Genomic DNA, 24,887 nt, shown 5'->3' on the forward strand with positions numbered 1-24,887 from the left:
CCATGCTAATTTGAACCCATGGTTCCTGGACTGCGGCAAACCATACTCTAATCATACAACGGCCGAGACTCGGCTTCCGCCAGGATCCCCTAAAATTCCCGGTCGGACATGGGCTGATGCCCTTCGTATAATAATTTATTGCCTCGTGACTGTTGGCTGGTCGTCCCATATCCTCGCCTGTGAGTTCGTGTTTTATCTCTGTATACATCCCAGCGTGGAATATGGTCTCAGGACGGAGAGTCATTACGAACGGCCATTGCAGCAAATGTCTTAGTTTTTATGATGTACCCCAACTATAGACTGCAAGCCACGCATTCAAGCGCCAATCCAGCGATTCAATTCATTCCATAGACACCAGGACCGAGAATGGACCGTTCGGCTTAACATTGTCAGGAACCTGATTCGATCTGGGCTGGTTGGCGAGGTACCAATTGTACCAACTCAGTTCTTCCCCAGCTTCTCCGCGGAGATGTCAGTTTTCTTCCGCCCGATCCAAAAAACCGCATGAAAAAAGTTCGTCCGCCACATCATGCATATCCACTTGTGTTGACCTCCTGGGCCAATTGGTTGCCCATTAGCATATAAATACACCCATGGGCTCTCGGATGAGATTATTCTCTCCCTTGCATTCTCCCAGACATACAGTCCAACATTGACATTGCATCAATCAGAACATCCTTGACATATTGATACCATTTACATCATGGGTCTCACGCAAGAGCAAATTGCCATCATCAAGGCCACTGTGCCTGTCTTGCAGATTCATGGCAAGACCATCACGACCGTGTTCTACAAGAATATGCTCGCTGCGCACCCCGAGCTCAACACCGTTTTCAACACTGCCAATCAAGTCAATGGCCACCAGCCTGTCGCTCTCGCTGGCGCCCTCTTCGCCTATGCCTCCAACATCGACAACCTGGGTGCTTTGAGCCCCGCGGTCGAATTGATCTGCCACAAGCACGCCTCCCTCTATATCCGGCCCGAGCATTACAAGATTGTCGGCAAGTACCTCCTCGAGGCCATGGGCGAAGTCCTCGGGGACGCCCTGACGCCCGAGATCCACGACGCCTGGGGTGCCGCCTACTGGCAGTTGGCCGACATCATGATCAACCGCGAAGCCGACCTCTACAAAGAGGCGGACGGCTGGACTGATTTCCGCGATTTCCGCATTGCCAAGAAGGTGCCCGAGTCGTCTGAGATCACTTCGTTCTACCTGGAGCCCGTGGATGGCAAGCCTCTGCCGTCCTTCCGCCCCGGACAATACATCTCCGTGGAGGTTTTCGTTTCGGAGCTCAACTACCCCCAGAGCCGCCAGTATTCACTCAGCGACAAGCCTGTGCCGGAATACTACCGCATCAGCGTCAAGAGGGAGGCCGGCCTCGAGCCCACCGAGCCCTCGGCCAAGCGCCACCCCGGCTATGTCTCCAACATCTTGCACGATCTCAAGAAGGAGGGCGACATCGTCCGCGTCTCTCACCCCTTCGGTGATTTCTTCCTCTCCGACGAGGAGAAGCAGAGCAGCAGCCCGATTGTCCTCCTCGCCGCCGGTGTCGGTCTGACCCCGCTCACCTCCATCCTCAATACCATCCTCGATGGCCCCGAGGCCCAGACCCAGCGCAAGATCACCTACGCGCACGGCGCTCGCACCTCTGCGGCCCGCGCCTTCCGCCCGCAGATCAAGGAGTTGGCTGCCAAGGTGCCCAACCTGCACGCTATCTTCTTCACCAGCCACCCCGGCGCCGAGGAAAAGCAGGGCGAGGACTATGATGTCGCGGGACGCCTGGACGTGAACCAGCTGGACAAGCAGAAGGACCTCTACCTGGAAGATGCGACCACCAAGTACTACATCTGCGGTCCGACTGCGTTCATGCTGGACGTGAAGCAGAAGCTGACCGCCGCGGGCGTTGCTGATGATCGCATCAAGATGGAGCTGTTCGGTACCGGTGGTATTCCCGCCTAAGCAAGTGCTTGTGCATATTGTGGTTGTCAACTAGATTCTTTGTATCTTCACGGATCACGATCGCATTTGTTTTCATTTCTTAGATAGCATTATTAGCCTAGATACTCCTCTCATGATTTTAGATGCAATAATCAAACTTCCGACTTTTAGACTTCGAGCTCTCGAGATGGTCTGTCTCCATATGAATTGTTAGACTAGGCTCTATGAATAGATGCAGGCTCTGACAAACTTCGAGGTGTTCGCCAAGAAAGCGCCCCCTCGAACAGCTACCGGTGAGGGGTAAAATCACTGATTATCTCCCGCCCATAGTGGGGTAACGACAGCACCAACAGTTGGTGCCTCGTTTATGGCCTGAGGCTCCACACATTTTTTATCGCTCCCTTTCCCCGCAAACCCATCCAGCATAAACACTCCCTCATACCTCAAAGATATTCACCAACAAACACACCAACCCCACATCTCTCAACATCCCAATCTTCCAACCCCAACATCGCCACCCAAACAGACATTTCACTACACCATGACCGACCCCCCACGCGACGCCCTAACCTTCCCCGCCTCCGACCGCGCATTCCTCGAACCACACCTCCCCCCTCCCAGGCAAACCTCACCCACCACCGACCATGCCCCCGCGACCCTCCCATTCACAACCCTCACCTTCGCGACCTCGCTCGACTCCTCCCTCGCCCTGTCGCCGGGCACGCGCACCGTGCTCTCGGGCCTGCAATCCAAGGCGATGACGCACTACCTGCGCTCGCGCCACGACGCCATCCTGGTGGGAGTGGGCACGGCGGTCGCCGACGACCCGGGCCTGAACTGCCGGCTCGCCGGCGGGGGCGGGTACGGCGCCGACGGGCTGGACGGCCAGCCGCGGCCCATCATCGTGGACCCCTCGGCGCGCTGGCGGATCACCCCGCAGGCTAAGATCGTGGAGATGGTGCGGCGGGGACGGGGGCGGGCGCCGTGGGTGCTGATCGCGGAGGGGACGGAGGTGGAGGCGGAGCAGCGAGGGGTGTTGGAGGGGGTTGGGGGGAGGTTTATTTCGCTTCCTTGGGGGGTTACAACAAAGGATTTTGGGGGGGATGAGGAGGAGGGGGAGGGGGTAAGAAAGGGTAGGAGGGAGTTCGATTGGAGGCAGGTGCTGGAGTATCTGCGGCGGGAGGAAGGGGTGCGCAGTGTTATGATCGAGGGCGGGGCGGCGGTGATTAATTCGTTGCTGGAGCCGAGGTACCAGGGTCTGGTCAGCTCGGTGATTGTGACGATTGCGCCGACGTGGTTGGGGAGGGGCGGGGTGGTGGTGAGTCCGCCAAGGAGGGTGGGGGACGGTGGGGTGGCTGTGCCGGCGTCGCGGTTGACGGGGGTCAAGTGGTATCCTTTTGGGGAGGATGTGGTGCTTTGTGGGAGGATTAAGGTGGATACCTAAGGTAGATGGTGGTTGTGCTATGTCGTTGGAATTGGGGTTGAGGGTACTGGGGAGCTGAAAAGAAAGGGGGATCTGGGGGTTCTCCCCAGATAGTTATACTATACTATTGGATTCGAGTTGAGGTTATTGGGGAGTTGAAAGAAAGGGGGGTCTGGGGTTTCTCCCCCAGATAGTTACATTACTGCTAGGACTGAGAATTGAGATTATTGGAGAGTTGAAAGAAAGGGGGTTCGGACGTTCTCCCCAGATACTTGTGTTATAAGGGTATGATGTGCTTGCGTCGCATGCATCTCTTCGTGGTGGATCTAATGTCTGTGACGAGGATCATCTAGTTGGCTTTCTGTACAATAGCACTAATCTAAGCCTGAACTTCCTTGGCAGGGAGAATCTGCCCCGTGCACTCGCCAAATCCAACTCCTTCGCCCGCCACGGCCGTCATCGTCACCACATCCCCATCGACCAGGTATGTCCGCTCACTATCGTCGGTCAACTTGGCCTTCGCCTTGCCTCCCTTGGTCACCTCCAGCAGACAGCCATAGGACCCCTCAGCGGCCCCACTGACCGTCCCAGTGCCCAGAATCTCCCCGGTATGCAGATTACACCCCGTGCTCGTCAGATGCGCGCACATCTGCCCGAGACTCCAGTACAGCTCCTTCGCATTGGTCTCTCCCAGCACCGTCCTTGCCCCAGAAGCAGTCTCCAACTCGACCTTCAGCTGGATGTCATAATTATAGGCGCCTGGGTCCTGCAGGTACGGCGGGATGGATGCGCTCTGCGGCTCTGGGCCGTCGGTGCGGAACGCTTCCAGCGCCTCTAGTGTGACGATCCATGGGGAGATGGTCGAGGCAAAGTTCTTCCCGTTCAGTGGGCCGAGGGGGATCATTTCGAAGCCCTGGATGTCGCGTGCTGTAGCGCTTGTTCAGCCAAGTACTCTCTGCCTGGAATTCAAACCAGATGGAAGGTTAAATTCCATGGAAAGGAAATCAATCTTCAATGGCTTCATAGATTGCATAGTTAACGTACCACTCCAGTCATTCAAGAGCACAAGCCCGAAGATGTGTGCCTCAGCATCCTTGGCGGTAAGCCTCTGGCCCAACGGCAGCGGAGCACCGATTACAATGCCCAGTTCGAGTTCATAATCCAAGGCGCGTGTTGGCGCGTAGATGACTTCTTTGTGGGTCGTTACGGTTCTGTCGACGAAGTGGCCCCGGGGCCGGTGCACTGGGGTCCCAGAAACGGAGATCGTGCTGGCACGGCCGTTGTAGGCAATGGGGATATGGTAGAAACACGGCGGCAGGCTCTCGTGGCCGAGGATCGCTCGTCCGGCATTGATATTGTGGGCCTTGCTGCTGCAGAAGTCTGCGGAGGTTGTCGTTAGCTTTTGTTTATGAAGGGTACTTTAGAGTGAGGCTAATTACCGGTATAAGCTGGGACTGTGACAGGGAGATGCAATTGGACCTTGCTGATGTCTGCAGTGCTTCCTGTGGGGAGTTCTTCCACTCCATTCTGTAGTACCAGTTGCAGGGCGTGACGCACTTGCGTGTGGATTGGCTTGGGGAGGGCAGCAAAGTCATTCAAGGTGGACGATTTGAAGATTCCAGAAGGGAGCTCGGTGACCGAGTTGAACACTGCGTTTCTCTGGAGGTCATCTAGGAAGATTACGGTGTTGTTGAGCCGAGTCACGCATTGCGGGTCAGCTCGCGCGGGAGACGAGGCGACGCCATATGGAAGGTTCTTGATCGAAAAATGATCGCTGTAACTGGAGGGGGCCATTTTGATATCAACTGCAATGTCATTTAGTATCATATCGAGTTTCCGAGCATCTGAACATGATATATCAATGGAATCAGAAGCTATTCCTGAGTTCTGCCGTTTATGTCCACATCCCGAACATGCTCTCCACATTGCGCTGCCGACGACACTGTCTGTAGCCCTTGATCCCTGTCCTGCAAGAGAACTGGGACCCAATAGGAGCTGTCATGCTCGCTGGAAGAAACATCAGTTCTGAGCAAGTGATGCTCAAATGCTTCGACTTGTTGGCCATCTCATCTCTGCAACATGATTATTCAAGAACCTGTCGGGAAGGCTTGTAGTGCTCCTGGCTCTATTGAGCCACAGACAAAATGTGAGAATTGGCTCCGCTCGCCGATGAGACAGGTATCGCTTTTGATACATAAAGATTGCCCACAAGTTCCTCGGGACGACCAATGCATCATATCCAGTGGCAGGACTTTCGTAAGCAGCTTGAAAAGTGCGGAGTAACTCAGGATGCCAAGGTCGAAGTGCCGTGGGGTAAATGCACAGTCCATGCTTAGCTCCGCAAACTCCGGTGCGAGCGCACGATCCGTCGAGTGCACGTGCCGGTAGGCCCGCTTATCGCAGCTGCAAGCAGCAAACAGCGCAAACATGTTCGTCCCTTTAATTTTGTCACGTGTTTCAGACCGAGCATTTTCGAGTCACATGAAGCCGCCTATCTATCGACTTATCCGGATCGCAGAACCATTTAGTGCACTCAAGCAACGATGTCGTGATTCCCAAACTGTTCTTGATTCAGTACCATGAACAAACGTCCCTACTCAGGGTCATTATCCCACAGTGACTCTCAGACTCCAGAGCTTCCCGATCACCTCTCTCATGACAGCCCGGAGCACAGCAGGGCCTCGGGCTCGGCGAAGAAACCCCGGAATTTCATAGCCACAGTGGTAGGTTACTCTTTCCGCATCGCTCTACCACAACCTTCAGGAACTCTGGTGTAAAATCAATTGGAATAACATCTAGCCTTAGGCTTGTGAGAATTGCAGATTGAAAAAGACCAGATGTGATGAATCACGGCCAAAATGTGGACTATGCAAATCGCTGGGCTTGGAATGTGTCTATAATGAGCGCAAGACTTCCAAGTAAGGGGCAACCAAGCACATACTAATGATAGACTTGTCAGACTAACTCATCCTAGGCGGGATCATTCTTTGGGTCTGATTATGAGCACTCTCCATCGACTCGAGACAAAACTTGAAAGTGTCCCCACTACCATATCCGGTGACATTAATTCTCTTCGAAATGAAATGATTCATGCATTGGATACGTCGCCAGGCGTCTCACCTCTAACACGGCGTAATCTCAACTCCAAAGAGTCGGTGGGCTCAGAGAGGTCTCAATTGCAAGGCCTCACACCGAGAACAGTGGAACTCAATAACGATCTAGAACATGATAGCCAAAGCTATCTCCCCTCAGGCCCAGTGGATTCGACTGGCCTCGTTTCAATCTCGTTCAGCCAGCATGGGGTGATCTCTTGGCTTGGAGCTCAAAACATCCTTCCAAATCGACTTCTCGAGGCCTATGAGAAGCTCGGAAAGAACTACGTGATTGACATCGAAATGAAAAGGCTTATGCTGCCGATGTACATTTGCCCCTTTCCTCCGCACGCTGGAAACAACTGGCTGGAGACACTTCCATTGGCCATGATCAAGGGGCTTTCAGACGCATTTTTCACCACGTTTAACCTCTACACGCCTATCATTGATAAGAACTTTTACTTCGCTTCGACACTGGGGACGGCGATCGAAAGCAATTTCGGATATACGATCGAAAGCTGTCTCGCCCTGAACATCATGGCCCTAGGCTGTATTGCAATCCACGCTTATCAAGAGGGAAATTATCCTTTACCAGGGAGCAGGACCAGTCGGTTTGAGCCGCCCGAGTGGATGGGAGTCGTCTATGAAGAACCTCCTGGCTTACGCTTCTTCAACGAGGCTCGCCAACGTATGGGCTTCTTGATGTGTGGCAATGATCTGCAAAGCTGCCAATTCTATCTACTTTCATTGTACGATCACTCCTCAAGTCTATAAGATTGATCCTCGGATTCTGACGCGCGTTTGCAGTGTCTACTACAGTCAGATCCTGCGGCCCTTGGACTCTTGGGCTATGATCCATCGTGCTGCTACCTGCTGTCTTTCCATGCTCACTAAGTATGTGATTATCCTGTTATCCTACTCATGGTGATTAGGTGACTAACGTCCTTAGCCGTGATGTTCACTTCGACGAGTGGGAGGGCGACATGAAGTCGAGAGTATACTGGAATTGTCTCATGAATGAGACAATCCTAATTCAAGAATTACATGTCCCACCGAGCGGTCTTGCACGCCTTGAAGAGCTTGTCCCAATTCCCAAGTTTATCAGCTTCGAAAGCGTTGGCTTCGGCACATCTCGAACCTTGTCCTTGGACGAGATAGACGATTCGTTTTTCCAATACCATTTCCTTGCGCAGGTCGCCCACCGTATAATACTAACCCGTATCCGAAACTCATTGTATTTCTACTGTGAGTCGATCGCTTCTTCTTTGCGGTCGTCGAGTCACGACTGACTTAGCTCTCTTACAGCCGACTCAGGGACATTCCCCCGTCCAGCCATCAATACAGAGTTGCACCACCAGCTAGATCAGTGGCGGGTCAACCTACCTGCTGCCCTGCAGTTCTCCGATAATCCACCCAACCCTTCTACAGACCACGATACAGCCGATTCTCCACCCACCGAATCTCACTTACCGTTCGACCCGACCCGTCATGCCCTTTCTCCCGCGATTGCCGTCTCCGAAGCTATGCTTCGTGGTCGCTACATGATTGCCAAATTCCATATCGGCCGGCCCTACCTCTACAAAGCCCTCCATATACCCAGTTTATTAACGGATCATGATCTCGAACAAATCCGCAGCGGACTGCTGAACGCCATGAACTGGCCTGTTGTTGGCGGCATCTTCCGCCGGATGAAGAGCTGCATTCCGATCCGATTCGCTTTTTGCTCTCAGTGAGTCTCGCAAGCATCAGATCTGCTGCCCCTTTCCATGCCGCGGTGACTGACCATCTCCTAGATTTTTCGGCCAAATACTCCTCTTTTACTGTATATCCCACTCACCAGAAGCCCGCGTGCGAGATACCTTACCCCCGGGCTGGGAGCAATGGAACCAAGAAATGCTGCGGTTCCTGGAGAGCTGCGCACCTCATAGTCCGGCTGTAGCCAAGGACCTGGAACTCCTGCGGTTGTTGTAGATTAATGTATCTTATGAATTGTGTTATGTGGGCGATGTGACCTCGGGCCATGACTGACGAGATTGTTGGCGTCGTTGCCAGAGTGCCGTATTACACCAACGGTTGGATCCATTCTTTGAATACTCGTAGTTCCATGTGAAATCGAGCAAATGATGTATGATCTGCTGAAGCTGCGAAGCAACGCTAGGCCGATTTAATGCCGAATGACGGGGTCGAAGGATGTCCGACCCCACGGGGGGGTTAAAGATTTGCCAGGCGGTGGCTTGGAAGGCGAACAACCATTAGGCAACTCCCAACTGTTGGTTCCGTCGGGTCAGATACTAGAGAACTGCGTATTGCCAATAAGCCATTTCTGAATGTCTGGGTGTTGGGTGTGGGCGGCTAAGATTTAGGCCGAGCCCACGGTGGATGGTGGGGAGGTTCTGTGGGAAAAAGTGGGGAGGGCTAGTATGGGGAAAGGAAACGAAGTGGCGGAAAGCTGAATCCGTACCCCATACCTGGTACAACTTTCCCCAGCCGATAAGGATAAATAAATTCATTCACCTCTGCCTCGCATCCCAAGCTAAATACCATTACTTTTCCTCCTTCTCCTCTCGACCCTCCTCTCCCCCTCCTGTCTCTCTTTCCTTCCCCCATCATCATCGCATCACATCCGCCATAACACTGCCATAATGACTCACTCCGAGGCCGAATTGCAGAAGCCTACGGGCGAATACCGTCAATACTTGCCCGATCTTAGTCTAAAGCGCTTCCAGGTGATGCGCACACAGGATGCCCATGAATATGCACACGAGTTCAAGACGCAACGTCAGCCTCCATGGCTGCACGCGCTCTACATGCACTGGCTGGACCTGCTGCAAGAGCCCTTCAAGGGTGTAACCACCGACGGTATTCACTTCCGATGGAACTTCCGATGGAAGCAATGGTCCATTTCGCTTGCTAATCACTGCGTTAGGCACCGTTCGCCCCGACCTGTTCAAGCTCCAAGACGAAGGCATCCCGATTGATACAATCGTCGAAGCCACTCAAAATGTGCTGTCCCTGGCCGACGAAAACCAGCGCAAAGCTCTGTGCTACCACATCGACTCCCCCGAATGGCGGACCTGGTCCAACCCCGAATTCCTCCTCAGCAACAAGGGAATCCGGCTTGATGAGATCGACAGCAAGCTCCGCGACGCCGTCTTGAACGTCCTCAAGGTCACACTATCTCCCGAAGGCTACGAGAAGGCCATCGCGGCGATGCGCATCAACCATTTCCTGGGCGAGCTGGTCGACGGTGTCAAGGTCATGAACGAATTCTCCTACAACTTTGTCCTCTTCGGTCGTCCTTCGACCGACCGACCGTGGGGCTGGTCCTTCTACGGCCACCACCTCTGCCTGAACATCTTCCTCTACAAGGGTCAGATCGTCGCCTCCCCGTGGTTCACGGGCGCCGAGCCCAACGAGATCGACTCCGGCCCGTACGCCGGCACTCGCATCATGCAGGTGGAGGAGGAACTGGGTCTGCGTCTCATGCAGTCCCTGTCTCCCGAGCTCCAGCAGAAGGCGCGTGTCTACGCCGAGATGCACGATCCGGCGATGCCGCCCGGCCGCTGGAACCGCGACGACCAGCGCCATGTCTGCGGTGCGTACCGGGACAACCGCGTCGTGCCCAACGAGGGTATTCCCGCCAGCACATTCAACGAAGAGCAGAAGAAGTTCATGTACGGGATCTTCGAGCAGTACCTGCTCTACCTGCCTGCCCGCGCCCGCCAGCTGAAGCTGGACCACATCCGCCAGTTCGAGTCCGAGACCTACTTCTGCTGGATTGGATCCTATGGCAACGAGGACCCTTTCTACTACCGCTTGCAGAGCCCGGTCATCCTGGTCGAGTTCGACCACCACTCCGGCGTGTTCCTCAACAATGAGGAGCCCAAGAAGTTCCACATCCACACCCTGATGCGGACGCCGAACGCCGGTGACTACGGCAATGCTTTGCGTGCGCAGATCCCCGCAATTGAGGGGTTGAATGGGAAGGAGATCGTGTGGGAAAAATCTGCTCTGTGAAAAACTCGAGCCTTGTAAATATGATGAAGTTATGTGAATAGTGTCTCTATAGTTATCAATGCCGTATATACAAATTCTTTTCAATGTCGGGTTCCGTCCTAATCTCCTTGGCAGCACGTGTGCGTGCAAGGCCCACGTCACGTCGGAACATCCGGTCCCAAACATCACCACACCCCACGATGGATCGGGATTTCCTGGTCTCGATCGAGATTCATCCTTGCAATTGCCAACTCCCTGCAATCGGAGAAGATCTGATGGAGAGTATGAGTGTATTTGCCTCGGGATACCCAGCTCCCACGATCTTTGAAGTTCTTCATCCCCACAACAAGTGCTGGATCCCGTCCGAAGTCGGAAGCACCGAACCTTGGCCATCTTGTCTGCCTCAGGCGCCGAAAGCCAACAACAATCAAAACCTCCAACTACCCCGCCGCTCTGCTCTCTCCCCCTTGCCTCGTCTCGGCATCGATAACTCTCCAACCATTCTCATTCTTGACGCCAAAATATTGGAATGCGTTGTACAAAGAACCCAAATCCCATCTACCGGCCAAGGTGGGGTTCATGAAAGGCTCTGATACGGCGGAAGATGCACGCAGCCCCTCCGTAGCCATGAATCAAGATATACTCCGTCGTGCTGGCTACTAGCTGCCTCAATTATGCACGGGAGATGCAACATGGCACCAGCCACTGCTCCAGAACAAAGCAAATGCACCTTGTGGTGTGATCTCCCACAGAATGAGTTCATTGTCCTGATAGCGGGGTAGGCGATGTAGGATGTCTGCTGTCTTTTCGCTGCTCCAAAGCTTCAGCAAGCGGCATGGGCATTTACGGACTGCTGTGAGCGGTAAGGACTTGGAGGGGCTCGCTGCTGTCTCTCTCTCCCCACCATCTCATCCATCCACCTCACAACAAAGGCTCTATGGCTATGACTTCTGCGTCCAATGATGACATCCCAAAATGGGATCGCTCTTGAATGATATCCCCTGGCGCTAGAAAATGCCGCATAGCAAAACAATCTCACCTCAAATTCCTCAGCATCCATACATTAAGAACCCTCGGGCTACAAGAGTCCAATGCTCTCCAATCCAAACTCCCAACACTAATGTATCCCCTGCTTTCGATTCGCGACCACCTTTTTCTTTTTTTCGCCTGCGCATTCCTAACTTCAGGCATCAAGAGTTGCATATCTCCTGTGCGTTAACTTTGCTGTCGTGGCCATGCATACGGCTCTTTCAGGTTTACTGTCTGCCTTAAAAAGCCCCCTCGACTGCTAGACTCTATCCGAGAGATATCTCGATCTCAACCACTTTTTTTTTCTTCTGTTTCGATTCACAAGCACATCACAAAACAGAACGCAAAAATGGCTCCATGGCTGATGGGCGAGAAGTTCAACACGGTCTACCCGCACAAGGGGTCCATCAAGGCCCTTTGGGAGACCAAGTGGAAGTTTGCGGTATGACCAAGATGAATGCTGTGTGGTGAGGATCAAGAGCTAAGAAGAAGCGTTCGACAGTGTGAGAAGTCAGTTTACCCGTTCCATGACGGATCGATCGAGGACTTCGCACCCATCTTCGAGAAGTTGATCAAGGTAGGAGGCTTCCTCCCTGTGTACCAAATCTGCCTGCTCAGCCGAGCCCACCCAGGAAAATATCAACGACGCCTACGAAGACGCCTACACGCAGGCCTTCTTCCCCATCGCCGAATCCCTCGAGAAGCAAGCCAGCGAGGCGCTGAACAGCAGCAACACCCAATTGGCCTCGGACCTCCTCCGCCGCGCCGCGGTGGTATACCGGATCTCGCGCTTCCCCTACGTCGACCCCAGCAAGGACGACATCAAGAAGGAAGCCTTCGCCCGCCAGAAGCGCGTGTACCTGCAGGCGGCCTCCTTCTGGAGCCCCAAGATCGAGGAGGTGATCATCCCGCACACCCGGAGAGCCGGCGGCGACGCGCCCACCGTCCCGCTCTTCGTGCGCACGCCCGAGCACGCCTCGGCCGCCAGCCCCGTCCCCGTCATCCTGCTGATGACCGGGCTGGACGGCTACCGGCCCGACAACAGCCAGCGCACCCACGAGATCCTCAACCGCGGGTGGGCCGTCGTCATCGCCGAGATCCCCGGCACCGCCGACTCGCCCGCCGACCCCAGCGACCCCGCCGCCCCGGACCGCCTCTGGACCACCGTGCTGGACTACATCGCCGGCCGGCCGGAGCTGGACGCCGCGCGCGTCGCCGCCTGGGGCCTCAGTGCCGGCGGCTTCTACGCCATCCGCGCCGCGCACACCCACCGCGACCGCCTGCGCGGCTGCATCGCCCACGGTCCCGGCTGCCATTACTTCATGGATCAGGAGTGGTTGACCCGCGTCGATGATCATGAGTATCCTTTCCTGTGAGTTGGATTTTCCTCCCTCCTTCGCTCCGAGTGACTGCAAGACTAACAAAATTGGAATGGAATAGATTAACCCCCGCCTGGGCCAAGAAGTACGGCTACACCGACGTCGCCGACTTCCGCGCCAACGCCCAGAAGAAATTCTCGCTCGTCGAGACCGGCATCGTCGACCAGCCCAGCACCAGACTTCTTTTGTTGAATGTGCGTGCCCTGCAGTTCCCCCCTGGCCCCCATGTTCCAAATCCCACCCTCGGAAGATGCGCCCCAAGCAAAAACCTCCCCACTAACTCTAATCCCCGCGCCCCGCGGGGAGGTGTACACAGGGCGTCGATGACGGTGTCACCCCCATCGAAGACTGTCTTGTCCTCTTTAATCACGGCTCTCCCAAGGAAGGACGGTGCGTAACCCTCCCAAACCTACCCTTACCCCTACACCACCCTACCGCCTGGGTGTTTTCGCACGAGCGCGAGACGCTTGTTTCTTGAGTGGGTTGGGCTGATATGGTCATTCCGGGGGCAAATAGGTTCTTCCCCGGGCTCCCGCACATGGGGTATCCGCATAGTCTGCCGGTGTCGTATAAGTGGTTGGAGGAGGTGTTGGAGTCGAAGCCTGCTATGCTTAAGAATTAAAGTGGGGTTAAATTGTGAAGAGGGGGGAGGGGATGTGGTGGTTGGGCTGAGGTCTTGGGTCTCGGGTCGAGTAATGAGTAACATGATCCATATGAGGAAAATCTGATTTGAAAGGTTTTCATGGTCCTACTGCCGAATTTTAAGAATTTGGGATCTTTGATTGGATAGTCCAACCCAGGTAATAAGACTGGGAGGGAGGGAGGAATAAGCTAATTGAACATAGCTACATATACAAGATGGAAATAGGATAGTCGTGACATAAGTACGGGCAAGGCCCACCGGCATAACCTGTGAGTTTACATGTGAGGCTGCGAAAGGTCCACAAAACTCATGCAGTGTCTCCCATCGCAACACCTACTAAGCTCCGCGGGCCAAAGGACCCGGTGCCTAACCCCGCGGGGCTCTGTGCTGAGGCGTCGCGGTCGCGTTTTATGCGGAAGAACGCCAATTTCGCAAACCGGTTGAGCTGCGCCCAGAAATGTCGCCCCGCAGGGTGGGCAGCAATCCGTTCGAGCAGGTCAACTGTCGCCTCGCGAACCGGTGGGTAGGGGTGGAAGAGCCCCATGCTGAGGTAGAAGAGTCCGGCTTGGTTCTCCGGGGTGATGGTCAAGAGCTGGCAGATGCCCGCGTAGTCCTTGACCGCGTGCGCGAATGCGATGTAGATGGCGCCGGAGTCGGCAGCAGAGAGTCGCAAGGCGCGGAGTCGGCTGTGGTGATGGTGTAGGTCGGGTTTCAGAATAGGTCGGGCCGGATAGTACATGGCGGCGATGTCCTGGATGAACGAATAGTAGGATCGTGTGGTCCGCCATCCTTCGATGCGCGAGACTGAGGCGAGCAGCTCCCTTTGCTTGGCGCCCTCATCGGGCCAGACATAGCCATGGCCGCGGAGGGTGGTCGGATCCAGCGGGTCAGCCTGAACGCCGCTCGGGCTCTCTGGCGAAAGCTCTTCGTTGGGTCCAATGATGAAGAGATTCGATGCGCCGTAGACCATTTCCTCGAAAGCGGCGGCCACTTGGGTGAATTTCATGATGTACGCCCTCCATTTGGCCCGGATCGCGTTCTCGCCGTAACGGTTTGTGATGCTTCGCTGGATCTCTTCCATGAAGACATTATCCCCGCTGGGGTCGGTATTCGAGCTAGACGGGTAATGATGTAACGAAGCCTGCTGCTGGAAGTATTGTAGTCCTTCTGTCACTGGTGCAGGCTCGATATAGCTACTGATCTTCATTCGACCAGTCGGGAGATCGCAAAGTAGATCCCACCACTCAGGATGGTTGGCGAAGGTCGGATTTGTGACGCCGGCGATAAACCCAGGTACCTTCAACAGATCATCAATTTTTGTCAAATCCGTGTAAGGGAAGGCGTGTCGCGTAAAACCGCGCAATACACCGCCCGACGCAATCGCACACGCGGCAAGCACGGCTTCTGCGACTTCACCGGACGGTCGATTATGACCCAAGAATATAACTCTCTTTTGAGTAAGCATTGCATTGACGAGGACAATGATAGGATGCGTAAAAGGGCCACTGGTAGTCAGGTGCGGATGGACGGGGAAGGCTTGAGGTGAAGTGTTATGTGGAGCGGAGAAGATTTGGATAAGCTTTATCAGAGAAAAGTCGCCCACAGTCTCCGGCCAAATGACCGTGGGAACCTTGACCGGAATAGGGATCTCGTTATAAACAACCCTAGATTCAAATTCGTGGGTGTCGCGCGGAAGAGTATATTGGAGGGGAGCCTGACGTTTCGGCGACGGCGGATCGTCCTCGTCATCTGGCGAAGCGCCGTCTTCTAAGGACCGTTGGTGTATCATTTGTTCGAATTTCTCGATGAACATATCTTTGCAATTGCTTGCCTGCAGGATCTGCCTTTCCAGAAGTGATAGCCTCGGCATCAACGACAAGTCCATGCTGTTGACAGCATTGTATAAAGTGGCGAGGGTTTCGGGATATGGATTCTTGAAGTAGTCCTCCAGGGCTAGCAACAATAATGGCTGTGAGTTGGGTGTCAGCGCAACTGTAACCTATTCTTGAATGGGGGGCGACCCACTTTGTAGATATGAAGGAAAGAATGTCGCGTACAGATTGCCATAGCCTTCACGACTGCGCCGCTGTGGTTGTTCAATATCCGGACCTTATCCACGAAAGGGATCGAAAAAGTGCGTTCACATACCGCTTCACTGTGTTGTCTTGTTTCGTGTTGACCAGGTTGAGCACATACATCAGAGGAGGGCCTTCACCTCCTTCCTCCTCATCATCACTGCTATCTTCCTCCTCCAATGATCCGTCATCCTCCCGACTGTCCCCTTCACTCGACTGAGCTTCATCTCCAACCCTGCGCTTCCCCTTCTTCTTCTTTTTCTGCTTTTTGCTAGATACCGAGGCATCATCATCGGCATCTGCGCTTGTGTCCTTATGCAGGAAAAATATCGTCCAATCCTGGCTTCGGACATGTGTTTGATCAGGCAGCATGAGTTCCGCTAACATGCTCTCATCTCCACTGATCGCGGTCGGATACTGATGCTCCATGATCGGACCGCGATCGATATGGAAGGAGGCCACGAGAATGTACTCGACATGCCGCTCTGAGGAGTCCCGGGGGTATTGTGATTTGCATCGGCGGGGTTTAGGGAATAACGCGGCGGTGGCTGGAACATTGGCTAACGACGGTTGGCGGAGAGATGTGCGAGAACTGCTGGGCGTGCGGTGGTGTAGTAGGGAAGGGGCGGGTGAAAGTCGGGGGAGGCCATTGCCTGCATCGTCGGCGGATCGGTAGGGCAAGGAGATGCTCATTTTCAAAGTCGAATGATCGAGGATGACGCAGGCACAATAGCGAGGTGGTGGGAGGTTGAGCGTGAAGTCGTCGTGGTCGCCGAGGGTGGACAACCGGCAGATGAGAGAAGCACGGCGGCGACCGACCGCTGCTTAGCTTCAATGAAGTCGGCGGAGAGGGGGCATATCCCCTGAAGCCCTGACCACCAGGGGAAGAGACTTGTGAAAGAATAGTGCAAAACTGCGACGATCAATTGAGAAGTCTAGAGGATGCTAGATTGACAAGGAACGAGTAAACAAGCGTTGGGAATAGAATCAATCATGCGCGGGACGCGGAAGAAACTCAGGGGGGAAAAAGGAAAGGGGGGGGGAAAAAGCGGAGTTACAGTGCAGTCAGTCAGTCAGTGGCTTCTCGCATGTGACGATCTCGGAGACACTGCCAGGCGGCGGAAAGAGTCAGTTTGCACTGTTTGTTTGTTCCTCCACAATCCATCCTTTCGGTCTTCCATGACTTTTTACTTGTATTTTTAGAGTATCAGTCTCGTCTCCAGATGTAATTAATGGATGGTTGAATTCAGAGGCAGGTATGCAATGGTATCATGCTCATAACACTGTGAACAGTACAGTATATCTCTAAATCTAATCTATATGCAATTTTCACCCCCGCAATCAGATTTACATTCCGCGGTTGAACTCCACCATCCCATCCTGGCCTCCCTGGCCCCAAAACTCCTCTTCCAGGTTCTTGGCACTGATCGACTGTCGCTGAGGGAATGCACCCAGCGCCAGTGGCAATGCGAACAAAGAGGTACCCAGGATCAATGCCAGATTGATCGGCAGCACCATCTTTGGCCTCGCCTGCAGCCACGCGGTCTTCTCCAACTTAACCAGCACCAATGGCGGCACAACCATGATCGGAGTGGCGTTCAGCACCCGACTGATAGCCGTCTCTCCGACCGCAATCGTTGCGGCCTTCTTACTCTTACCCAAGCTCTGCACAGGCTCGCCGGTCTCCTCCCGCTTCTTCTTTTCGGCCTCAGACAAGACAGGGTACACATCGATACCCTGGCGAATCTCCTCGCCTCTCATGAGGAAGACGTTCAGCGCACTGGCACTGGAGACAGCTGCGAATGGGACCAGACGACCAAGAAGGAGCTTGGTGTTAGGGGAGACGCCCTTGAGACGGGGAACGAGGGCGTTGAGACCGAGAGCGACGGAGCAGGATGCGGAAACGGCCATGAGGTAGGATTTGGCCATCTGGGAATAAGAAAGTGGAGTCGATTTGTTGGCATTGGCGTTGTTGATGGCAACATTAAGGGACTGGTTGGCGATTTGCCAGAGAAGGGTTCCGGTGGTCTAGACAATCGCATCCCGATGAGTCAGAAGGCGGGGGTGAGCTAGCATTAGATGACAGAGGGTGAACGCACCTGAAGACCGGGCGTAAGCATACCCGCAGTGACGACCAAGTTGGACAGGACATAGCTGGACATGCGGAAGGGGAGGAAGACCGGCTCGCCGGTGTCTAGATCGGTCAGTTGAATGGCTGCGAAGGAATGGAAATGGCGAAGAGGTGTAGCTACCGGGGTGCAATGTCGAGTCAACCACCTTCTTAGCGTGCCATAGTTCGGACGTCATGGCAGGGACATGGTTCTGCTTGTAAGCAGAAACCAACTGTTTGGCCTTGTCCAGTCCAGCAGAAGAGACGAACATCATCCTACGCTCGTCAGTTATAGACCGCCTGTCGGGGACAACCCTCACTCACCGCGGATCGGAAAGATCAGCCGCATGGCGCACGCGACCCCAGTATGTGGATAGATCATACTGGGATGATGGGAGGTCCCGGTTGCCAGGAAGGGAGGTGGACATCTTGAACCACGGAGATGCTCGACAAGCAGGTAAGAAAACGGGCCTCGGAGAGAGAAAAGAAATGTTGGGGATTTGTCCCTGAAAGGCGCGAAAATCACTACCGGGCCGAGGATCCTCACGTGCAATGCCGGGCGGTGAGCCGATAAGCACTAGACCCATCTAGCATGGGGTTGTGATTTGCCGATATCGCCCAGGAACATCTTGCCACCGCAAACCTTATCTCGATTCCAGTTGAGATTCAATCACCCGGCTGAATGGTAGGCGGTCTTGAAGTACGGTATAGTACATTTACTGGATTGGACCATCGTGAAGTCGATCACTAGATCTTATACAGTCTGTCGCCGTCAAACTATTCGACTCGATATCACAAAGTCGAGGCAGCCCCGTCGCTGAATAGAGACCGTTTTTGCGTTGTGTTCATCGTCTACAAAATGCCTTTATCTCCTGGCTGGTGATCAACCACAACGGAGCCAACAGGTGGTCGCTAAACTCCAGGTACGGGTGATATTGCTGTCAGTTTTTGCTTTCCGCGCTTAGCGGTGTAGAAGGCGGTAACAATCTCCCCACATTGCTTAATAATGCCCCTCAGATTGCCCCTCAGTGCCTCTGCCCGCGGAGGAAGATCCTCCAGATCCTCAATTCAAACAGCAGTTGAAGATCAATTGACTGCTTGTTTCCTTCCTTATATGCTTTCTCACTTTATCAGTTCTTGACCATGACAGAATCAGTTTACTCCAGCTATCCTCCAGCTTTGGATTCCGCACAGAAGGAGTTCCTGGTCAAAACAATCAAGGACTGGGCCACGCAAAATGGTCTCGTCGTCCGGCCCTCGCCGACCTTCGTCGCGAAGGAGAATGACCCTCAAGGAGTACTGGCGACCAATGCGCCAGTGACCTTGTTCCCTAGTCTTTTTCCCAAGGCTTGTTTTGAAGAAGCAAGAGCTCTTCAGACCGTATACAATCAACTCTACGCTGCGATCACATGTGACGAAGACTGGATTGGGAAGATCATGGAAGAGTAAGAGCCTGCTTCTGCTTCTCTTTGAATGAGACTAGCACCCCTATTTCTGCGTACATGCGAAGATGGCCGTGTTTTGGCATTCGAAATGACCCCAACTAAATATATCTGCATGTAGTCTGATTGACGTCGACGATTTCATCTCAAACCTCTGGAAAGTCCATCTGGCAGTCAAGGAAGAGGGCTATACCCAAAACTTATCGCTCGGCCTCTACCGTTCTGATTACATGGCCCATACCCCGTCCGATGCCAGCTCTCCCAGCCTGAAACAGGTCGAGTTCAACACAATTTCCTCGTCCTTTGGCGGCTTGTCATCTCTGGTGACATCTCTACACACTGAGCTCCTCAATTCCCCACCAGGCCACCCAATCGCCTACCCGTCGCATCCTTTGCTGGACAATAATCAACCTCCCGAGAATCCTGCCGTGGAGACCTTGGCTGCAGGTCTGGCTGCAGCCCACGTAGCCTACGGACCCTCCAAGTCCACTCCAGCTCTTCCCACCTGTATCCTCTTCCTCGTCCAGGAGAACGAGAGGAATATCTTCGATCAATTGGCTCTTTCCCGGGAATTGACCAAGGCTCACAAAATCCCTGTCTTCCGTGTCCTTAGCTCCGAGATCCTCGACCACACATTTATCCACGACTCGAACCCCTCGAGGCCACTTATCTACCAGCCCCCGCACTCCAGTGGTACCCAGTTCGAAGTGACGACTGCCTACCTCCGTTGCTTCTACGCGCCCACCGACTACAAGTCTGAGCGTGATTGGCAAGCACGGACACACCTCGAGCGCTCTGCCGCTATCAAATGCCCCACCGTGCTCAACCAACTCGCTGGATGCAAGATCGTCCAACAGGTTCTGGCCGAACAGGAAGGACCAGATCACCTGGCCAAATTTCTTTCCGGCACTGATCATGCCACGATCTCGAGAGTCAGGGCGACTTTTGCTCCGCAATATGACCTTTCGTCCACTGGCCGCGGGCAGAAGCTTGCTCTGAACCTCGAAACTGCTATGAACCACGTCTTGAAGCCACAGCGTGAGGGCGGTGGAAACAATGTGTACAAGGATGCTATTCCTGAATTTCTGCGGTCGATTCCCGAGACCGAATGGAAGCGGTGGATCCTAATGGAGCTGATTCATCCACCTGCCGAGGCCAAGAACGTGGCGCTCCGTAGTGATGGGGAGGTACTCAGTGGGCATGTTATTGGAGAGCTTGGTGTCTATGGAACCATTCTGTGGGATCAAGCCAATGGTAACATCGTGCAGAATGAGCAAGGTGGGTGGCTGATGAGGACCAAGGCGAGAGATGTCAATGAGGGGGGCGTCGCGACGGGCTTTTCCAGCTTGGACAGCATTGTTCTGTACTAGATCAATCCTCGACTAGACTATGTAGACCATTATAAATTCTCCTTGTCACTGGCCCCAATCACCGATCCATACTACGTAGGTACTTAAAAGAGATTGGTAGTGACGTCGCCGCTGATCTTTGCGGGGAAGTCACACGGGGCCCGTTGCAACCTTAGATTTCGACAGCCCCACTGAATCTATCTTGTGTGCCATAGTCTTGGATTTAATTTATTGTGATTGCGGGTTTCTGATCAATTTGACTTGCAAATTAGTCAATCTTAAGTAGCGATTGATTTGCCACGAAAACAAATTGCAAGGATTTTGATAAAGGGGTCCGACTACGCCCGTTATCGCAGATCGACAAGGGTTGTGCCTACTGACTGATAGCAACTGATAAGCCCGCCGCGACAATGCAACCTGACTGCATCCGGCCAGCCAATATGCGGAGAAAAACCTGGGAAGATCGAGCTTGGTTCATTTACAATGTGACATCTTATCCCTCGTCTGCCTTGGCAGCTGATAAGCCCTGGGTTACATAGTATGCTAAGGTTCTGGTATAAACCTAAGGGTCGATGACGCCGTTTCCTTAAAAATTGATCCCCTTGCGTCTCTACCATCCTGGCTCATACCTCGTCTAATCCCGCCTCCCTTCTTCTCACTCCTCGAATCCCTCATTCTTGCACGTTTTGTGACTGCCTCATTCTCACACTCCCGTCTGGCTGAAGTATAATGGCATCCAGCTCCAGCTTGAGTCCACATGACACCAAGACGAGCTCGGTTCATGATGAGCCTGTGAAGGCGAGCCACTACACCACTGAGACGGGGATCATCGAGGATGTCGTCCGGGTCACAGATCACCAGGCAGAGAGGCAGCTGTGTCGGAAATTTGACCTGCGTTTACTGCCAGTATTGGCTTTGATGTGTAGGTCAATCAGCTCTAGTCATAGGTTACGCCCACTGATGTATGGTCCAGATCTTTTCAATGCGTTGGACAAAGGCAACCTCAGTAACGCCGAAACGGATGGCATGAGTACGGGTAGGAGACCATTCTTTGACTCCGATAGGAGACACCTGTGCTAATGGCTATAGACCTGCACTTCAAGCCGAATCAGTACAACTTGCTGCTCTCCATCTTTTACGTACCTTATGTCATCTTCGCGCCGCCCTTTGCCATGCTGGGCAAGCGCTTTAGCCCAGCCCGGGTCCTGCCCGTCCTCATGTTCAGCTTCGGCTCGTTTACGCTGCTCTCCTCCGCAGCCAGAAACTTCGGCGGCATGTTCACGCTGCGCTGGTTCCTGGGAATGTCCGAAGCGGCTTTCTTCCCTCTGGTCATCTACTACCTGACAACCTTCTACCGCCGCGGCGAGCTCGCCCGCCGCCTCGCCATCTTCTACGCCGCCTCGAACATTGCGAACGCCTTCTCGGGGCTCATCGCGTTCGGCGTCTTCCAGATCAAGAACTCGACCATCCCGAACTGGCGGTACCTCTTCATCATCGAAGGCAGCGTGACGGTCCTCTTCTCCTGCTTCGCATTCTGGTACCTCCCACGCTCCGCCAGCGAAGCCACGTTCCTGAGTCCCGACGAGAAAGCACTGGCCTATCACCGCATCCAGGTCGACTCGTCCGCCGTCGTGAACGAAGCCTTCAACCTCCGCGACGCGCTGCAGATCTTCCGGCACCCGTCAACCTACGCCTTCCTCGGTATCGAAATCTGCCTGGGCGTCCCCCTGCAGGGTGTCTCCCTCTTCATGCCGCAGATCATCCAGCGCCTCGGCTACTCCACCGTGAAGACTAACCTCTACACGGTGGCCCCGAACGTGACGGGCGCCGCGATGCTGCTCGTGCTGGCCTTCGCGTCCGACGCCGCCCGCCTGCGCTCCCCCTTCATCGTGCTGGGGTTCCTGCTCACTTTCACGGGCTTCATGATCTACGCCTCCATCACCGACGTCGAGGCCCAGATCCACGTGGCCTACTTCGCCACCTTCATGATGACCTGGGGCACCTCCGCCCCCAGCGTCCTGCTCAGCACCTGGTACAACAACAACGTCGCCCACGAGGGCCGCCGCGTCCTGCTCACCAGCATCGGCGTGCCCTTGGCCAACCTGATGGGGCTGGTCGCCAGCAACGTCTTCCGCGCCCAGGACAAGCCCAAGTACATGCCGGCGCTGGTCACCATCGCGGCGTTCGGGGCGACGGGCGCCGTCCTGGCGGCGGCGCTGGGCATCTTCATGTGGGTGGACAATCGCCGCCGCGACGCCCGCGAGGGCGTCAAGATGCGAGCGCAGGATGTGCCCACCGAACGGCTGAGGGATGGACCGGCCGCGGTCGAGTTTCGGTGGTTCTTGTGAAAACCTTTTGGATTATTTTATTATTCTGTCGCCTCGAAGGTTTTTAGTTTGGCTGAACATAATGACCATGATGAAGTTATGCACATCCCAGCATCGCCCACAGTCCAGGGTTAGCACATCGTAGGAGTTGGAAGAGCGACCCACAAAGCGGCACTGACGAATTCAACCCGAGCAAAAAAGCCGACATGCAGGGTCTCTGTACCGTACCCCAATTCGGGCCCCAAAATAAGCTCCACCCAGCAGGAACAGTAACCGTAACCGTTGATTAATAATTTGTGGACGGACAGTGGGGCCTTATGACATCGCCTTATAGGTCTTCTAGGATAACGTAACTGTTTCTGTTACCTTCTTTTCCTTCTTATTTCTTGACGTCTACTCTTCAGGTTTTCTTCACTTCCGACTTCAGACAGTCTTCTTTTTCTTCTAGAGAAGCGTAAATAAGATCCATTTCAACTCAAAATGAGCATCCAGCAATGGACCACCCCCCTAACGGGCCTGGCCAGCCTGCGCCAAACCACCGCCCCGCAGCCCACGCCAGGCCCCAATGAAGTCCTCGTCGAGATCCATGCGGTCTCGCTCAATTACCGCGACATTGAGGGTGAGTGATTCCCACAAAACCGATTCCCTCCGGAGCTATACCATTGAAACTAACCATGCAATCCGACGAGCAGTCACGAAGGGCGAATACAACCACCACAAATCCGTCACGCAGGAGACGCCCGCCACGGTGCCCTGCTCGGACATGTGCGGCGTCGTGACGCAGGTCGGCCCGTCGGTCTCGCGCTGGCGCGCCGGCGACCGCGTCCTCTCCACCTTCCTGCCGGATCACCTCACGGGCCAGGTCACGCCGCAGATGCTCGCCCGGGGCATGGGCCACCCGCTCCCCGGCGTGCTGGCGACGCACCGCGTCTTCCCGGAGCAGGCGCTCGTCCGGGCGCCCCGGTACATGCGGGATGCCGAGGGCGCCACGTTGCCGATCGCCAGCGTCACGGCGTGGATGAGCGTGCAGGGTCGCTTGCGGGCGGCGGTGGAGAAGGGGGAGGATGTGAGCCGGAAGGTCGTGTTGGTGCAGGGCACGGGTGGGGTGGCGGTGGCGGGGTTGCAGATTGCGAAGGCGTGGGGGGCTAGAGGTGAGTTTTCTTTTCTGAAGGGTTTCATTAGGTCGGGCCGGGGGGTGTATAGGCGTCTGTGTGTGTGTATGTGTGTGTGTGCTAACTGTGGCCAATCCCTCAAGTTATTGTGACCTCCTCGTCGGATGCCAAGCTCGAACAGGCGAAAGCCCTCGGCGCCGACTTTACAATCAATTACCGGACCACGCCTGACTGGGAGGATGAGGTAAATCGCTTCACCGAGGGAAATGGCGTCGATATCATCCTTGAGACCGGGGGCGCGAAGACGCTGCGGAAGAGCTTCGAGTGCATTGCCTTTGGCGGGTTGATCAACTGCATCGGGTACGTCTCGGGGAAGATGGATGAGCCGGAGGATCGGGTCAATGTCAACCTGTTGACCCTGCGGCGGAATTTGACGCTGCAGGGGATTATCAATGGGCCCCGGGATGAGTTTGAGAGGATGGTCGAGTTCTATGAGAAGCACCAGATCCAGCCGGTCGTGAACCGCGTGTTTGGGTTTGCGCAGGCGCGGGAGGCTTTCGAGTTTGTGGAGAGTGGCGCGCACTTTGGGAAGGTGGTGATTGATGTTGTTGGGGCATCTCGATGAAGGGTTTGTACGTATGATGAGAATGAGGGTGGTGTAAGCTTGTGAGTGTGTACTAGCTTTGCCGGTCTACTGTTGCCTAAGGAGTGCGTTTATGAGTAGGAAGGATTCTTGACGGGAATCTGGAGATAGCGGAATCCTGACTTCCTGGCTTGCTGTCTGTAGGAAGGCATTAATTGTTTTTCATTTGCAACAAGCTTCAAGGCAGCTGCATCTTGAAATGTGCTGTACAATATAAGTTATGCGCAAATCAAAAATGTTCACAATCATCTGGCAAAAATGCATACAGCCTTATGGCACTGCGCTAACCGAAAGGAGTATGTCCGACGGCTCCTCGGAGATGCCCAGT

The 24,887-nt window shown here is 54.5% G+C and overlaps 11 protein-coding genes across 11 annotated transcripts; 8 read left to right on the plus strand and 3 right to left on the minus strand.

Annotated features, from left to right (window-relative positions):
* The first annotated feature begins 488 nt into the window (after positions 1 to 488).
* On the plus strand, positions 489 to 2,209 carry fhpA (flavohemoprotein). Its single transcript, XM_025581066.1, has one exon. It carries the CDS (start codon positions 704 to 706, stop codon positions 1,958 to 1,960), a length of 1,257 nt encoding a protein of 418 aa, XP_025440121.1. The 5' UTR covers positions 489 to 703; the 3' UTR covers positions 1,961 to 2,209.
* A 286-nt stretch (positions 2,210 to 2,495) lies between these two features.
* On the plus strand, positions 2,496 to 3,368 carry BO95DRAFT_326090 (RibD family protein; the record flags this gene model as incomplete). Its single annotated transcript, XM_025581850.1, has 1 exon — positions 2,496 to 3,368. A coding segment is annotated over one exon (873 nt), but the record flags the coding sequence as incomplete, so codon positions are not given.
* Positions 3,369 to 3,689: 321 nt separating this feature from the next.
* Positions 3,690 to 5,605, minus strand: BO95DRAFT_444985 (fumarylacetoacetate hydrolase family protein). The gene is made up of 3 exons (XM_025587028.1): positions 4,802 to 5,605; positions 4,407 to 4,742; positions 3,690 to 4,289 (listed from the first exon to the last, which is right to left on the minus strand). Exons 1-3 carry the CDS (start codon positions 5,154 to 5,156, stop codon positions 3,742 to 3,744), a joined length of 1,239 nt encoding a protein of 412 aa, XP_025440123.1. The 5' UTR covers positions 5,157 to 5,605; the 3' UTR covers positions 3,690 to 3,741.
* A 302-nt stretch (positions 5,606 to 5,907) lies between these two features.
* Positions 5,908 to 8,530, plus strand: BO95DRAFT_393928 (putative C6 finger domain protein). Its single transcript, XM_025583680.1, has 7 exons — positions 5,908 to 6,085; positions 6,168 to 6,280; positions 6,337 to 7,203; positions 7,262 to 7,348; positions 7,404 to 7,699; positions 7,760 to 8,183; positions 8,248 to 8,530. The coding sequence occupies exons 1-7, from the start codon at positions 5,942 to 5,944 to the stop codon at positions 8,423 to 8,425; spliced, it is 2,109 nt and encodes a 702-aa protein (XP_025440124.1). The 5' UTR covers positions 5,908 to 5,941; the 3' UTR covers positions 8,426 to 8,530.
* A 401-nt stretch (positions 8,531 to 8,931) lies between these two features.
* BO95DRAFT_483869 (DUF3500 domain-containing protein) lies at positions 8,932 to 10,528 on the plus strand. Its single transcript, XM_025590315.1, has 2 exons — positions 8,932 to 9,313; positions 9,381 to 10,528. Exons 1-2 carry the CDS (start codon positions 9,097 to 9,099, stop codon positions 10,469 to 10,471), a joined length of 1,308 nt encoding a protein of 435 aa, XP_025440125.1. The 5' UTR covers positions 8,932 to 9,096; the 3' UTR covers positions 10,472 to 10,528.
* Positions 10,529 to 11,669: 1,141 nt separating this feature from the next.
* On the plus strand, positions 11,670 to 13,644 carry ayg1 (heptaketide hydrolyase ayg1). Its single transcript, XM_025581067.1, has 6 exons — positions 11,670 to 11,921; positions 11,982 to 12,056; positions 12,112 to 12,851; positions 12,920 to 13,052; positions 13,175 to 13,248; positions 13,375 to 13,644. The coding sequence occupies exons 1-6, from the start codon at positions 11,829 to 11,831 to the stop codon at positions 13,478 to 13,480; spliced, it is 1,221 nt and encodes a 406-aa protein (XP_025440126.1). The 5' UTR covers positions 11,670 to 11,828; the 3' UTR covers positions 13,481 to 13,644.
* BO95DRAFT_516248 (AFI1/MesA family protein) lies at positions 13,639 to 16,269 on the minus strand (the record flags this gene model as incomplete). The annotated part of the gene is made up of 3 exons (XM_025591804.1): positions 13,639 to 15,470; positions 15,527 to 15,587; positions 15,650 to 16,269. 3 exons carry the CDS (start codon positions 16,267 to 16,269, stop codon positions 13,809 to 13,811), a joined length of 2,343 nt encoding a protein of 780 aa, XP_025440127.1. The 3' UTR covers positions 13,639 to 13,808.
* Positions 16,270 to 16,923: 654 nt separating this feature from the next.
* On the minus strand, positions 16,924 to 18,162 carry BO95DRAFT_475095 (sideroflexin family transporter; the record flags this gene model as incomplete). Its single annotated transcript, XM_025589831.1, has 4 exons — positions 18,011 to 18,162; positions 17,829 to 17,962; positions 17,676 to 17,770; positions 16,924 to 17,604 (listed from the first exon to the last, which is right to left on the minus strand). The coding sequence occupies exons 1-4, from the start codon at positions 18,112 to 18,114 to the stop codon at positions 16,924 to 16,926; spliced, it is 1,014 nt and encodes a 337-aa protein (XP_025440128.1). The 5' UTR covers positions 18,115 to 18,162.
* A 254-nt stretch (positions 18,163 to 18,416) lies between these two features.
* BO95DRAFT_444991 (glutathione synthase) lies at positions 18,417 to 20,674 on the plus strand. Its single transcript, XM_025587029.1, has 2 exons — positions 18,417 to 19,131; positions 19,250 to 20,674. Exons 1-2 carry the CDS (start codon positions 18,830 to 18,832, stop codon positions 20,496 to 20,498), a joined length of 1,551 nt encoding a protein of 516 aa, XP_025440129.1. The 5' UTR covers positions 18,417 to 18,829; the 3' UTR covers positions 20,499 to 20,674.
* A 437-nt stretch (positions 20,675 to 21,111) lies between these two features.
* BO95DRAFT_205777 (putative MFS transporter) lies at positions 21,112 to 23,055 on the plus strand. The gene is made up of 3 exons (XM_025581069.1): positions 21,112 to 21,399; positions 21,451 to 21,513; positions 21,567 to 23,055. The coding sequence occupies exons 1-3, from the start codon at positions 21,207 to 21,209 to the stop codon at positions 22,823 to 22,825; spliced, it is 1,515 nt and encodes a 504-aa protein (XP_025440130.1). The 5' UTR covers positions 21,112 to 21,206; the 3' UTR covers positions 22,826 to 23,055.
* On the plus strand, positions 23,056 to 24,673 carry BO95DRAFT_205771 (zinc-dependent alcohol dehydrogenase family protein). The gene is made up of 3 exons (XM_025581068.1): positions 23,056 to 23,423; positions 23,497 to 23,955; positions 24,060 to 24,673. The coding sequence occupies exons 1-3, from the start codon at positions 23,285 to 23,287 to the stop codon at positions 24,539 to 24,541; spliced, it is 1,080 nt and encodes a 359-aa protein (XP_025440131.1). The 5' UTR covers positions 23,056 to 23,284; the 3' UTR covers positions 24,542 to 24,673.
* Positions 24,674 to 24,887: the final 214 nt, after the last annotated feature.

Source organism: Aspergillus brunneoviolaceus, assembly GCF_003184695.1.
Source record: "Aspergillus brunneoviolaceus CBS 621.78 unplaced genomic scaffold BO95scaffold_52, whole genome shotgun sequence".
NCBI classification, from domain to species: Eukaryota; Fungi; Ascomycota; class Eurotiomycetes; order Eurotiales; family Aspergillaceae; genus Aspergillus; species Aspergillus brunneoviolaceus.

What these genes read in the sequence shown, in the direction of transcription:
- fhpA (XM_025581066.1), top strand. Translation starts at nt 704, where the DNA reads ATGGGTCTCACGCAAGAGCAAATTGCCATCATCAAGGCCACTGTGCCT.
- BO95DRAFT_444985 (XM_025587028.1), bottom strand. Translation starts at nt 5,156, where the DNA reads ATGGCCCCCTCCAGTTACAGCGATCATTTTTCGATCAAGAACCTTCCA. An exon ending in CACAGTCCCAGCTTATACCG is followed by an intron (nt 4,743 to 4,801) that starts GTAATTAGCCTC and finishes CAACCTCCGCAG; the next exon opens with ACTTCTGCAGCAGCAAGGCC. An exon ending in GCTCTTGAATGACTGGAGTG is followed by an intron (nt 4,290 to 4,406) that starts GTACGTTAACTA and finishes CAAGCGCTACAG; the next exon opens with CACGCGACATCCAGGGCTTC.
- BO95DRAFT_393928 (XM_025583680.1), top strand. Translation starts at nt 5,942, where the DNA reads ATGAACAAACGTCCCTACTCAGGGTCATTATCCCACAGTGACTCTCAG. An exon ending in GGAATTTCATAGCCACAGTG is followed by an intron (nt 6,086 to 6,167) that starts GTAGGTTACTCT and finishes ATCTAGCCTTAG; the next exon opens with GCTTGTGAGAATTGCAGATT. An exon ending in AAACTCATTGTATTTCTACT is followed by an intron (nt 7,700 to 7,759) that starts GTGAGTCGATCG and finishes GCTCTCTTACAG; the next exon opens with CCGACTCAGGGACATTCCCC.
- BO95DRAFT_483869 (XM_025590315.1), top strand. Translation starts at nt 9,097, where the DNA reads ATGACTCACTCCGAGGCCGAATTGCAGAAGCCTACGGGCGAATACCGT. An exon ending in CAAGGGTGTAACCACCGACG is followed by an intron (nt 9,314 to 9,380) that starts GTATTCACTTCC and finishes TCACTGCGTTAG; the next exon opens with GCACCGTTCGCCCCGACCTG.
- ayg1 (XM_025581067.1), top strand. Translation starts at nt 11,829, where the DNA reads ATGGCTCCATGGCTGATGGGCGAGAAGTTCAACACGGTCTACCCGCAC. An exon ending in AGACCAAGTGGAAGTTTGCG is followed by an intron (nt 11,922 to 11,981) that starts GTATGACCAAGA and finishes AGCGTTCGACAG; the next exon opens with TGTGAGAAGTCAGTTTACCC. An exon ending in TCTTCGAGAAGTTGATCAAG is followed by an intron (nt 12,057 to 12,111) that starts GTAGGAGGCTTC and finishes GAGCCCACCCAG; the next exon opens with GAAAATATCAACGACGCCTA.
- BO95DRAFT_444991 (XM_025587029.1), top strand. Translation starts at nt 18,830, where the DNA reads ATGACAGAATCAGTTTACTCCAGCTATCCTCCAGCTTTGGATTCCGCA. An exon ending in ATTGGGAAGATCATGGAAGA is followed by an intron (nt 19,132 to 19,249) that starts GTAAGAGCCTGC and finishes ATCTGCATGTAG; the next exon opens with TCTGATTGACGTCGACGATT.
- BO95DRAFT_205777 (XM_025581069.1), top strand. Translation starts at nt 21,207, where the DNA reads ATGGCATCCAGCTCCAGCTTGAGTCCACATGACACCAAGACGAGCTCG. An exon ending in GCCAGTATTGGCTTTGATGT is followed by an intron (nt 21,400 to 21,450) that starts GTAGGTCAATCA and finishes TGTATGGTCCAG; the next exon opens with ATCTTTTCAATGCGTTGGAC. An exon ending in AACGGATGGCATGAGTACGG is followed by an intron (nt 21,514 to 21,566) that starts GTAGGAGACCAT and finishes TAATGGCTATAG; the next exon opens with ACCTGCACTTCAAGCCGAAT.
- BO95DRAFT_205771 (XM_025581068.1), top strand. Translation starts at nt 23,285, where the DNA reads ATGAGCATCCAGCAATGGACCACCCCCCTAACGGGCCTGGCCAGCCTG. An exon ending in CAATTACCGCGACATTGAGG is followed by an intron (nt 23,424 to 23,496) that starts GTGAGTGATTCC and finishes TCCGACGAGCAG; the next exon opens with TCACGAAGGGCGAATACAAC. An exon ending in GAAGGCGTGGGGGGCTAGAG is followed by an intron (nt 23,956 to 24,059) that starts GTGAGTTTTCTT and finishes CAATCCCTCAAG; the next exon opens with TTATTGTGACCTCCTCGTCG.